The 14,223-nt window shown below is 40.5% G+C and overlaps 1 protein-coding gene across 1 annotated transcript; it reads right to left on the minus strand.

The window, feature by feature from the left end:
* Positions 1–717: 717 nt before the first annotated feature.
* Positions 718–13,454, minus strand: prokr1b (prokineticin receptor 1b). The gene is made up of 4 exons (XM_061927029.2): positions 13,425–13,454; positions 11,818–11,836; positions 8,534–8,987; positions 718–1,597 (listed from the first exon to the last, which is right to left on the minus strand). Exons 1-4 carry the CDS (start codon positions 13,452–13,454, stop codon positions 886–888), a joined length of 1,215 nt encoding a protein of 404 aa, XP_061783013.2. The 3' UTR covers positions 718–885.
* Positions 13,455–14,223: the final 769 nt, after the last annotated feature.

The raw sequence follows: 14,223 nt of genomic DNA on the forward strand, positions 1-14,223 counted from the left end.
TTATAATTTCCTCTGTTATCAACAATACAATTGCTTCAAATACAACAATACGTTTATATAATGAATAGACCAGTGGAGGACGGAACTATATTAACCTTATAGATTGTTATGGTAAAAATAGATCAAGCTTTAGCAGTGTGCCATGTTTCTACCCAATTTCCTCCGGAGGCGGACAATTCTAATATACTGTATGTTTGATGAAACGTTATTGTATGCATGATTATATGTACAGAATGTGTATTTAAAGTATGTATGTTTGTACAGTAAATGTGCCTGTGAGTATGTGCGTATGTATGTATGCATGTATGTATGAATATACATCTGTGTATGTATGTACTAGTATGTATGTTTGCATGCACAATATATTTGTCTCCCAGTATGTGCAGGAGCCAAACTGCGACCCGAGCGACCCAGAAAGCCCAACCCAGAACAGCAGATGTGGAGTCCAGGGAACGGAGGACCACCGGCCACACACAGGCAGGCCGGCCAGCAACAGAACCCCCAGGTCAGGGTCCACCGTCCACGCCGGGCTGGCCAGCGGCAGGACATAGTCAGGCGCGCCCGGCCGAGGACAAGGCATGAGAGAAGCAGGAGACAACCAGTCCCCAAGCCAGCGAGAGACTAAACCTTCTGTTATGATTTTTCTAAAGACGAGTGTTGAAAAGGAGTGGTAGTCTTAGATAGAGTGTATTGTTGCTACCCGATACTGACCCACATTTTGGCACGTACGGGTTGTTTCAGGTACTCAGTAAATGCAATAACATCAGACACGAGTCACTTGAATAAATACACAAATAGTCACCTCAAAAAAATCAGATATCAACTGCATTGTAAATCCAGCCTAAGTGATCATTGGTTCCAAGTCCGAAATGTCAGTGATTATGCTTACTTCAGATTAATGCATTCAATCTCCTCTGTTACCGGCAAGGACACGGTCCTCAAATCCAGTTCATCCACGGTCCGACTCGGGGCATATGTGGACCTCCAGCGCAGCAGCACGATCTTCTTCAGGTACTTAACGGTGTTGTTCTTCACGCTGACAAAGCAGAAGGTGTTAATAATGCTATTGCTCATGGCGAGGCATTCGATGATGTAGAAGACCACCAGGGAATTCTTTTGGCGGGAGATTAGCGTCGGATGGAAATCTCGCAGAATGGTGAAGCCGTAGTAGGGCGCCCAACACAGGATGTACGCCATCAATATCCCGATGAGGACGATCACGGTTTTGCGGCGACAGCGCAGACGCTTCCTTATCTGCTCCGTCTGGAAACCGGGAACGTTCTTGAACCAGAGCTCGCGGGAAATTTGGGTGTAGCACAACGCCATGATGATGACGGGTCCAACAAACTCCACGGCAAAGACGAAGAGGAAGTAGGAACGGTAGTACGCTTGTTGATCCACCGGCCAGATCTGAGCACAGAAGAATTTGTGAGTGACCGGGGTCAAGGCGGTCCCGCTGTGTGGGTACTCGGTCTCAGAGGTGAAGTATGCTGAAGGAATCGAGATGAGAATAGGAATAATCCAGACCCCGGCAATCAGGCAGTAGGCTGTTTCATACTTCATTCTGGGCTTCAGAGGATGAACTATGGCCATGTACCTAAAACAACACAGGCAAGTTAATATTCTTTCCATTATGCCTTTGAGCAGAATGATTACCAAAGAAGACTCGTGCCAGAATTTAAGTTCCTCGGTTATGGGGTAGCAGGTGTTTGGGGGGTGACAGTTTAAAACTTGTCGTCACTCACTCTTGCACTGTGTTTACATTTTGGCAGACCTAGGGAATTGTCTTGAATGATTCAATTAGCGCAAATGGCAAAGTCGAAATAAAAACACGGACAGGCATCGACTACAGTAATGACTCTTGGAAGATGTTGATGAATGACTTGCAAAAAAACAACAACCTCATTTCAGCCTGTCGTCTAAATTAATGGTTTCATTCAAGATTAGCTTTTGTTTATAGGAACTCTTAAAGGGGAACATTATCACAATTTCAGAAGGGTTAAAACCATTAAAAATCAGTTCCCAGTGGCTTATTTTCGAAGTTTTTTTCAAAATTTTACCCATCACGCAATATCCCTAAAAAAAGCTTCAAAGTGCCTGATTTTAACCATCGTTATATACACCCGTCCATTTTCCTGTGACGTCACATAGTGATGCCAATACAAACAAACATGGCGGGTAGAACAGCAAGCTATAGCGACATTAGCTCGGATTCAGACTCGGATTTCAGCGGCTTAAGCGATTCAACAGATTACGCATGTATTGAAACGGATGGTTGTAGTGTGGAGGCAGGTAGCGAAAATGAAATTGAAGAAGAAACTGAAGCTATTGAGCCATATCGGTTTGAACCGTATGCAAGCGAAACCGACGAAAACGACACGACAGCCAGCGACACGGGAGAAAGCGAGGACGAATTCGGCGATCGCCTTCTAACCATACTTGCCAACCTTGAGACCTCCGATTTCGGGAGGTGGGGGATGGGGGGTGGGCGGCGTGGTCGGGGGTATGGCGGGGGGCGTGGTTGGGGGCGTGGTTAAGATATATATGTATATATATAAGAAATACTTGACTTTCAGTGAATTCTAGCTATATATATATATATATATATATATATATATATATATATATATATATATATATATATATATATATATATATATAAGTATATTTATATATACATATAAAGAAATACTTGAATTTCAGTGTTCATTTATTTACACATATACACACACATAACACTCATCTACTCATTGTTGAGTTAAGGGTTGAATTGGCCATCCTTGTTCTATTCTCTGTCACTATTTCAGAACACACACATTATACAAATATACATTATAAAATCAATAAGAAAACGGGAGCTCTAATTTGGGAGTCTGAATTAGGATCAGAAGTTCCTATATAAACATTGCGCACTCACGTCGCCTTTTTGTATTGATTACTGCAGCTGTGCACTGGATTCATTCACAAATACAAACTACAACTCACAAACACTTTAGAGTTAGGCTCCACCAACAGAATGTGTACTTAAACTTATAAAGATCACATGGATATTATTCAGTGAGTTGATTCACCAAAACTAACCTGTTATACAGGAGGAAAAAACACACAGGACGTTTCAATTGTTCACAGACTGGTCGCGCTCATCAAAATGACAAGACACTTCCGGTTTGCAGGTGATAGCATTCAATTGGGAAGAAACGCCCTACTCTCCCGTCCAAAGGCAAAACCCAGTAACTCAATTTTGGTCAAAACTGAGCTGATAATAATTTTGGAGTTACTAGGACATTCTGAACGAAAATTGCAGGCTGGAATTGCGGATACCAATTAACATCAACAAAGCAGAAATCAAATCTCTGTGAATGGATGGGACTTTAATATAAAATAGATTGGTTTTCGTTTGTTTTATCAAAATCAGCTAGAAGTGAGTTACCAGGTTCTGCTTTTGGACGGGAGTACTGCCCCCTACTGACCAATGTGAATACTGATAAATGTGGAATGACAGCTCCAAAAACGAATTCAAACCACAAAATAAAATAAATAAATCAACACAATAATGTGACACATTATGGGTGGGTCACATATGCATGTACAGTAGATGGCAGTATTGTCCTGTTTAAAAGTGTCACAACATTGCTGTTTACGGCGCTGAATTCCGGGAGGGTTGGCAAGTATGCTTCTAACCAACGATTGGTATGTGTTTGTTTGGCATTAAAAGGAAACTAACAACTATGAACTAGGTTTACAGTATATGAAATACATTTGGCAACAACATGCACTTTGAGAGTGCAGACAGCCCAGTTTTCATCAATTAATATATTCTGTAGACATACCCTCATCCGCTCTCTTTTCCTGAAAGCTGATCTGTCCCGTTTTGGAGTTGATGTCAGCAGGCCAGGGAAGCTAGGGTCCATCTCTTGTCGTAGCATAGCTTTCGTCGGTAAAGTGTGGGGAACAAACGTCCAATTTCTTGCCACTTTCGCATCTTTGGGCCACTGGTGCAACTTGAATCCGTCCCTGTTCGTGTTGTTACACCCTCCGACAACACACCGACGAGGCATGATGTCTCCAAGGTACGGAAAACAGTCGAAAAAAACGGAAAATAACAGAGCTGATTTGACTCCGTGTTTGAGAAAATGGCGGATTGCTTCCCGATGTGAATAATAGAAATGCGTTTAATTCGCCAAAATTCACCCATTTAGAGTTCGGAAATCCGTTAAAAAAAATATATAGTCTTTTTTCTGCAACATCAAGGTATATATTGACACTTACATAGGTCTGGTGATAATGTTCCCCTTTAACTACTCTGTCCAATAGTTCTCCATAGCATTATCCATGGTCACATGAACATCTATGAATACGATTTGAACAGAACCAGGCTATCCGTCAAATCATAATTGCAAGAATGTGGAATCGTATTACACTGTCCAAACTGTACATTGTAGAATGGTTGCATCAGACGTGATATTTAGCTCCAGGCTCTTTGTAATAAAAATGCCAAAACGGGATAATGAACATAGCAAATATTTCAACAGTGTTATGGGAAGACCCGTGCAATTGCGGCGCTCATTCAACCAGCAGGCAAACAGTCGTAAATTAAACATACTAAAAAGTTGAATCATGAAGTGCATCCAGCTGTATCTTCTCAATACTATTCTGCAAGTAGGCTGACTCTGTAGGACAAAATCGCAGTTCAAATAACTTATTGTTTTTCTTATAGTCTGTATCATTGGCCAAATATTGTGATCCCCCAGCCCTGGTTTCAACACAACTGTACTAAATATATTCCATGAATTCATCAAAAACGAGGAAGGAAAATATCACTGTTGATATCATACTGTACATACCTCGTCTGCGTGTATTAAAACCAGTGATGGGCAAGCTACATACAATGTATATACTACAGTTTGTTTATACAATGTATATATATACTCTGATGATTAACTTGTGTGATGACTGTATTATGCTGATAGTATACAAACGTATATTTTTACCATGAATTGATTAACCTGGACCCCGACTGTTGAAAACCTTATTCGGGTGTTACCATTTAGTGGTCAATTGTATGGAATATGTACTGTACTGTACAATCTACTAATAAAAGTTTCAATCAATCAATCAATCAAACCTGGAAAATGTAGTAAGCTAAGCTACGAGTTACTCTAAATTAAATGTAGCTTAGCTACTGAAGAAGCTATCCCCAGAGAATTTTAGAAAACTACCCCACAAGCTACACGGCAAAAGTAAATAGATCAACACTACATGTGTAAATATATACAGTACAGACCAAAAGTTTGGACAGACCTTCTCATTTCAATGCGTTTTCTTTATTTTCATGACTATTTACATTGTAGATTTGTCACCATACTTGCCAACCTTGAGACCTCCGATTTCGGGAGGTGGGGGTGGGCGTGGTCGGGTGGGGCGGGGGCGTGGTTGGGGGCGTGGATAATAGGGGAGGAGTATATATATATATATATATATATATATATATATATATATATTTTTTTTTTTTTTTTTAAATATATTTTATTATATATATATATATATATGTATATATATATATATATATATATATATAAAATAAATACTTGAATTTCAGTGTTCATTTATTTACACATATACACACACATAACACTCATCTACTCATTGTTGAGTTAAGGGTTGAATTGTCCATCCTTGTTCTATTCTCTGTCACTATTTTTCGAACCATGCTGAACACCCTCTCTGATGATGCATTGCTGTGTGGCACGCACAAAAGTGCTTTCATCAAATGCACTAGATGGCAGTATTGTCCTGTTTAAGAGTGTCACAACATTGCTGTTTACGGCAGACGAACTGCTTTACGGTATACAAAAAAGTGACCGCTGTTGTTGTGTGTTGTTGCCACGCTGGGAGGACGTTAATGAAACTGCCTAACAATAAACCCACATAAGAAACCAAGAACTCGCCCTCCATCATTCTATAGTTATAACGTGATTGGGCAGGTACGCTTTTTTATATTGTGGAGGACCTGAGTCCGCCTGAATTTCGGGAGATTTTCGGGAGAAAATTTGTCCCGGGAGGTTTTCGGGAGAGGCGCTGAATTTCGGGAGTCTCCCGGAAAATCCGGGAGGGTTGGCAAGTATGTTTGTCACTGAAGGCATCAAAACTATGACACCTGTGAAGTGAAAACCCTTTCAGGTGACTACCTCTTGAAGCTCATCGAGATGAATGCCAAGAGTGTGCAAAACAGTAATCAGAGCAAAGTTAAGTTAAGTTAAGTTAAAGTACCAATTATTGTCACACACACACTAGGTGTGGCGAAATTATTCTCTGCATTTGACCCATCACCCTTGATCACCCCCTGGGAGGTGAAGGGAGCAGTGGGCAAAGGGTGGCTATTTTGAAGAAACTAGAAAAATAAAATATGTTTTCAGTTATTTGAGTTGGGTCTTGGGCGCAGTTGGGTGTTCCAACAGGACAATGACCCCCAAACAGACGTCAAAAGTGGTAAAGGAATGGCTAAATCAGGCTAGAATTAAGGTTTCAGAATGGCCTTCCCAAAGTCCTGACTTAAACGTGTGGACAAGTTAGTGTTATTTTATTTTTTAATTAACGCACTAACTAAACTTTGTTTACATTTAAAGTACATATTATATTTTTATTTTGAGAGCTTCTAATACTTTAGATTGGTGTGTCCAAACTTTTTCCACCACGGGCCGCATACTGACAAGTCAAGTATGGCAGGTCATCTTGATATTTTATCATTTAAAAAAAATGCTATAAACAGATATTACATTTATTACATATATATATATATATATATATATATATATATATATATATATATATATATATATATATATATATATATATATATATAGGGAGATGTGGCCAGCGCTGCCTGCAGGAGCAAAGGTCACCGCCTCTGTCCATGGTGCTGAGGACATATATATTTAAAGACAAAACTTTGTGTTATAAGTGACTAAGTATATTATTATTAATTATTAGTTTAAAAATGCCAGCTTTTTCTAATACTTTATATTGGGGTGTCCAAACTTTTTTCACCACGGGCCGCATACTGACAAGTCAAGTATGGCAGGTCATCTTGATCATTTTAAAAAAATGCTATAAACAGATATTACATTTATTACAAATATATATATATATATATATATATATATATATATATATATATATATATATATATATATATATATATATATATATAGGTGGCCAGCGCTGCCTGCAGGAGCAAAGGTCACCGCCTCTGTCCATGATGCTGAGGACAGAGCACCATCAGACGGGGGCGTGGCAGTGCTGACGGCGAGACACAGCTGGCAGGTGATTAGATTTCACAGGTGGTACGTGTTAATCTCATCATCTGTTGTCTTTAACAGTGAGTGGCCAGGAACAGGAGGGGAGAGAGGATACGGACGTGACTGAAAAGTCACGTTCTGCTGGAGAAAAGACTTTGATAATATCTATGTACATTAAAACTTTGTTCAACTTCGCACGCCTGGCTCCTGTGAAGTGTATGTCAGTGGTGCCGCTAGGAAGCGACCTCTACAATATATATATATATATATATATATATATATATATATATATATATATATATATATATATATATATAAAAACAAGATTAAAAATGTAAATAAAACAGCAAGAAATCTAAATGTAATGAGAAAAAGCTGGCATTTTTAAACTAATAATTAATAATAATATACTTAGTCACTTATAACACAAAGTTTTGTCTTTAAATATATATATATATATATATATATATATATATATATATATATATATATATATATATATATATATATATATATATATATATATATATATATATATATATGTCTTAATAAGGTTATCCAAAAAATAGTGCTCGATACCGTAGTAGAGCGCAATATATGTATGTGTGGGAAAAAAAAATCACAAGACTATTTCATCTCTACAGGCCTGTTTCATGAGAAAGAGAAAACTGTTTATTATTTACCGTCCAGACCTGTCATCCCTCAACAAGCGCAGCGAAATTGTAACAGCATGCCGCCATAGACGGAAACACCTCCTAGGTAACACATGAGCCAATCACCACGCCCCTACACCAGCCTGTACCCACCCACTCTGTGCCCTATATAAACCATGGTATGCGAATGCTCCCATTAAAATCTCCTGATGATTGAGGGTACCCCCCCTCATGAAACAGGCCTGTAGAGATGAAATAGTCTTGTGATTTTTTTTCCCATATATATATATATATATATATATATATATATATATATATATATATATATATATATATATATATATATATACATTATTTTATTATTATTTACAAACACACAAATATTATTTGCAAATACACAACTTTTTAAATTTCAACAGACGCATTATGTATATTTTCAGAAGGTTATCGAATCGGTATCGCCGATACCAGCCAGAATTTTTCTCGGTATCGGATCAAAAAGAGAATCATTGGTATCGCACATCACTACGCCATAAGCATGGGAAGTATGACTGACATGAAGGAGTTCCCCGATGGACTCACCTGTCCACCGCAATGGCGAGCAAGGCGTTTGTAGACACGTAGAGCGACACGGTGCGCAGATAGTTAACGGAAGCGCACATCACCAGGCCGTGAGCCCACGACAGCTGCTTGACCACGTAGTAGTCCACCAGGAATGGACAACAAACGACCGCCACCAGGAAGTCCGAGATGGCCAGGTTGGCGATGAGCAGGTTGGTGAGGTTGCGTAGCTTCTTGTAGCGCGTCAAGGAGGCGATGAAAATGAAGTTCCCCAAGCCGCAGACGAGTATGATGCAGACGAGCACCACGCCGATGATGATAGTGGCGACAAAGAAGGCCTGACCCTGCGTGGTGTCCGGGATCTCATCGGGAGGAATGCCGTAGTCCAAATCGTAGCTGTCTAGGTAGTGATCCAACTTGCCGGCGGATGGCGCCGTCAGCAGGTGGCTGGCGTTCGACCCGCTCATGTTGTCTGAGTTTGAACAGCTTGACATGAGAAAATTAGGATAAAAAAAACAAAACGCTTTTGCGGTGCAGCGTAGCTCCTCGGACAAAGCAGGACGCCGTCCGGAGAAACATCTTTGGAGCTTCACCTTCAAAGGGAAGAGAAGGTCGGGTGCATTATTCATGCCGTATGAACACGAGACAAACAAATTACATGGCTGGAGTCATGCGGGGCGTTATTGAGGAGACAGGCGCGCCTGAGAGGATGCGGTGGTGGTGATGATGGTGATGATGTGACATTTGACTGATGTAGTCTCACAGCCTGAAGACCCAGACATGAAATGGGGAGAAAATACTTCAAAAATCGGACAAAACTTGAGTAAAGTGTACCAGCGTGGAAAGTGCGATGACAACCATAGACCCAGAAATGGAACATAGGAATATCTGCTTAATAAAGCCTGAGCAATACAATGAACACATTTTACCGAGCATCTCCGGGTGTTCGATCGTTCGCAACTGGACTGCTCGGTTTGTCTTGGAAGACGTTTCGCCGCTCATCCGAGTGGGCTTCATCAGTTCGTGCTCATAGACTTAGATTGGTCAGATCTAGCGGTTGGTGCCAAAACCCCAAATGTTTATACTCCAAAAACCACGGGGGTTTGCCTGGGCAAGGATGGTTTCACCCGATCGTAGTTAGCAATCCTAACTGTCAACGCCAACGACAGAGTCACGGCGCGGAGTCGAACCCACGTTTTCTCGGCAGCTCCTGCTCGCGCTAAGCGCAGCATGCCCACGCAGCAACAAGCCTGCAGACGATCACTAATCAGCGCACCTGGACCTGATGAGAGGGAGCGGCATAAAGACCAGCGGACCCGAGGAACCTTTGCCAGAACGTCGCTTATCTTCCCAGTAAGCATCACGTCTGGCATTCTCTCCGCTGCGCTTTGCTCGCCTTCTCTTTTCTCTCTCCGTGTCTCCCTTGTTCATGTCCCTTGTGTCTCCCGCAGTGACTTCCCTGTCATCCGTGATCGTGTTTTGCCTGTCGACATCCGGATTCCTGACTGCCTTCCTCGATCCTCGACCCCCTGCTCAAACACAGACTACCCTGCCTCGCTCCTACCCATACTAGCCAACCCTCCCGATTTCTCTGGGAGACTCACGAATTTCAGTGCCCCTCCCGAAAATCTCCCGAAGCAACCATTCTTCCGAATTTCTCCCGATTTTCACCCAGACAATAATATTGAGGGCGTGCCGTGATGGCACTGCCTTTAGCGTCCTCTTTTTCTCCATACAAACAGCGTGCCGGCATAGTCACGTGTTGTATGAGGCTTCTACAAATGCACTTAAGTGACTGCAACGCATACTTGGTCAACAGCCATACAGGTCACACTTAGGGTGGCCGTATAAACAACTTTAACACTGTTAAATATATATATGTATTTTATTAGAGATATCGGCCGATAAATGCGTTAAAATGTAATATTGGAAATTATCGGTATGTTTTTTTTTATTATCGGTATGTTTTTATTTTTATTTTTTATTTTTTTAATTAACTTACAATTAGTGGACCAACCCAAAAAACCTCCCTCCCCCATTTACACTCATTCACACAAAAGGGTTGTTTTTTTCTGTTATTAATATTCTGCTTCCTACATTATATATCAATATATATCAATACAGTCTGCAAGGGATACAGTCCGTAAGCACACATGATTGTGCGTGCTGCTGGTCCACTAATAGTACTAACCTTTAACAGTTAATTTTTCTCATTTTCATTAATTACTAGTTTCTATGCAACTGTTTTTATATTGTTTTACTTTCTTTTTTATTCAAGGAAATGTTTTTAATTTATTTATCTTATTTTATTATTTTTTTCAAAAAGTACCTTATCTTCACCATACCTGGTTGTCCAAATTAGGCATAATAATGTGTTAATTCCACGACTGTATATATCAGTTGATATCGGTATCGGTTGATATCGGTATCGGTAATTAAAAAGTTGGACAATATCGGAATATCGGATATCGGCAAAAAGCCATTATCGGACATCCCTATATTTTATATTTTATATATATATATATATATATATATATATATATATATATATATATGTATATATATATATATATATATATATATATATATATATATATATATATATATATATATATATATATATATATATATATGTATATATATATATATATATATATATATATATATATATATATATATATATATATATATATATATATATATATATATATATATATATATATATATATATAAAAGAAATACTTGAAATTCAGTGTTCATTTATTTACACATATACACACATTTGACTGATGGACAAATGAATAGAAATAGGCTGGATGAATAAATGAACACCCAATCAGCATGCTAAGTCAAACTATAACCTACATTCTTGTATGACAACAGAATGGCTAGCAGAACAGAAGGCGGAGGAAACTACACCTTTTGATTTAGCATTTGCAAGTTGAACTTTACAGATCACAAAAAAGGTCAATTCGGATCGCTAACGTTGTTAGCATAAATTAATGGGATTTAACATAGAGAAAATTAGCATTATCAGCAAATATTTTCCGTTCATTATGAGACTGTGGTGGTACATAAACCTAGCTAGCTAGAGATATTGGCCCCCGAAATCATTGAACAAGTACAGGAACAGCTAGCTAGCTTGAGTGGAAGTCTGCTGGAGTAGTCTACAGTCATACAGTAACAAGCAATGAAATACCATGGATCAAATATATTTACCCCAGTAATACCATCAAAACTTACCTGACCGGATGAAGTCCTTGGGCTCAAATACTAGTGTGGCCTCAATAGCCCTGGTGTAGTGTGTAGCATGCTGGGAATTATCTGTGCATGTGATGGAAGAATGCACTGCACATGTGATTGAGGAATGCACTGTGAAGGGTTGAAATTCAACTGAATTTGCATTAAATCAGGTTGTTTTAGCTAATAATCATGCTGCAAGATCTGGCATGTTGCATTCAATGTTTATTCCCATTCATTCCCCATTAATTCCCATGGAAAGTTTCCAACTTTGAATATTCCCGGGATTTTGCAACCCTAGTCGCAGACCACCTCCTCTGTTCAGGGATGGTTTTTAATTTTTTTTTTTTTTCAGAAAATGTAAAGATTCTGGACAGGGAGGACCATACTTGCCAACCTTGAGACCTCCGAATTCGGGAGATTGGGGGAGGGGGGGGGGGGGGGGGGGGGTGTCAGGTGGGCGGTGTCAGGGGCCGGGGGGCAGGGTTAAGAGGGGAGGAGTATATTTATAGCTAGAATTCACAGTTGTTCTACTAACTACTGTACTTGCTGCTTACTTAAAAAAAAATAACACTTACCGTATTTTCCGCACCATAAGGCGCACTGGGTTATAAGCCGCGCCTTCAATGAACGGCATATTTCAAAACTTTGTCCACCTATAAGCCGCCCCGTGTTGTAAGCCGCATCTAACTGCGCTAAAGGAATGTAAAAAAAACAGTCAAATAGGTCAGTCAAACTTTAATAATATATTAAAACCAGCGTGATGTGGGCGCGCATGGAATCGTATATCAACATGGACGAAGCTGCGTGAAAAAAGCCACCCGGCCTCTTCGCGTAAACTTAAACTTACCTTAACCACTCGCTCATCTTTTCTTCATCCATCCCTTCGAGTTAGCTTTTATGATGACGCCGGCTGGAAAGGTCTCTTTTGGCAAGGTCTTCCTTTTGAATATCACCATGGGTGGAAGTTTCTGGCCATTAGCATGGCAAGCTAGAACCACAGTGAAGGATGACTTCTCATTCCCTGTGGTGCGAATATTCACCGTACGTGCTCCCGTTGTATCCACAGTGCGGTTCACAGGAATATCAGTTGCTGTGAAATAGTAATCCGTGTGCGGATGGAGAGATTGTGTCTTTTCATGAACCGGATCCCTGTCGTTTAGTAGGAGCCATTTTGTGGTCTTTACAGATGTAAACACACAAAGGAAATGAAACGTACGGTAATATCCGCGCGCGTTTTCTCTTCTACGCGGGCGGGTGGTTGCTTACAGTAGAAGAATAAGCGCTTCCTGTTCTATGGGGGCGGGTGCTTACCTTGGCGGTTGCTTGCGTAGAAGAAGAAGCGCTTCCTGTTCTACCGGGAAAAAAGATGGCGGCTGTTTACCGTAGTTACGAGACCGAAACTTTATGAAAATGAATCTTAATATTTATCCATATATAAAGCGCACCGGGTTATAAGGCGCACTGTCAGCTTTTGAGAAAATTTGTGGTTTTTAGGTGCGCCTTATAGTGCGGAAAATACGGTATTTGAGTAGCCTTTGCTCTGCCATTTGAGTACTGGCGAGCCATCTCTGAATCCGGGAACATATCCTTCACGGATTTGTTGAAAACATCCGCAAATGAGAACGGGATGTTGCTTGCAAGGTGGCCCATAATACTGCGTTGCCGCCACCTTGTGCTTAGCTTCTCTGACTATATCCATTCGGCCATCGTGTAATGGGTTATAGATAAACCTATGGATAACGGAGACATATATAATAGTCTCCTTTTAAGGTTAGAGGACGCTAAAGGCAGTGCCTTTAAGGCACGCCCCCAATATTGTTTGTCCGGCTGGAAATTTTGGACATTACTACTTGCCGTAGTTTTGAAGCAATGCATAATGGGAATCCGGATGTTGTTTGTCAGTGTATTAACATGCCGGCTGGAATAAACACACGCTGCCTACTTTATGGGTTATAGATAAACCTATGGATAACGGAGACGTATATAATAGTCTCCTTTTCAGGTGAGAGAGGACGCGAAAGGCAGTGCCTTTAAGGCACGACCCCAATATTGTTGTCCGGCTGGAAATCGGGAGAAATTCGGGAGAATGGTTGTCCCGGGAGATTTTCGGGAGAAGCACTGAAATTCGGGAGTCTCCCGGGAAAATCGGGAGGGTTGGCAAGTATGGGAAGGACGGATGCTACGAAAGAGTGGGGGAAGCCGTCTATGTCAAGGTTGAAAAACCATCCCTGAAAAGAGGAGGTGGTCTGCGACACCACCTGTCTCCCCACATACAACACTGTCCTTTCAACCATTCCTAAAAGACTCTGCAATTTAGCCTCCAACAAATAACTAGAAGTTAGAGACTTTGTGGTCACAGAAGGTGACCAGAATGCCATTTGTTTAGAACAGCATGAAATGCTTACGCGGGGGGAATTCCAACTATTTTGGACTGGTAGTAGTCGATCCACAGCGATGGTTCTGCCACA

The sequence above is a fragment of the Nerophis lumbriciformis genome, linkage group LG02 (assembly GCF_033978685.3).
Source record: "Nerophis lumbriciformis linkage group LG02, RoL_Nlum_v2.1, whole genome shotgun sequence".
Classification (NCBI taxonomy): domain Eukaryota; kingdom Metazoa; phylum Chordata; class Actinopteri; order Syngnathiformes; family Syngnathidae; genus Nerophis; species Nerophis lumbriciformis.

Bases quoted from the DNA above. Each gene is read 5' to 3' on its own strand.
- prokr1b (XM_061927029.2), bottom strand. From the start codon at position 13,454: ATGGATATAGTCAGAGAAGCTAAGCACAAG. The intron at 1,598-8,533 runs GTGAGTCCATCG...GTGTTGTTTTAG, and splicing joins CTCGCCATTGCGGTGGACAG to GTACATGGCCATAGTTCATC.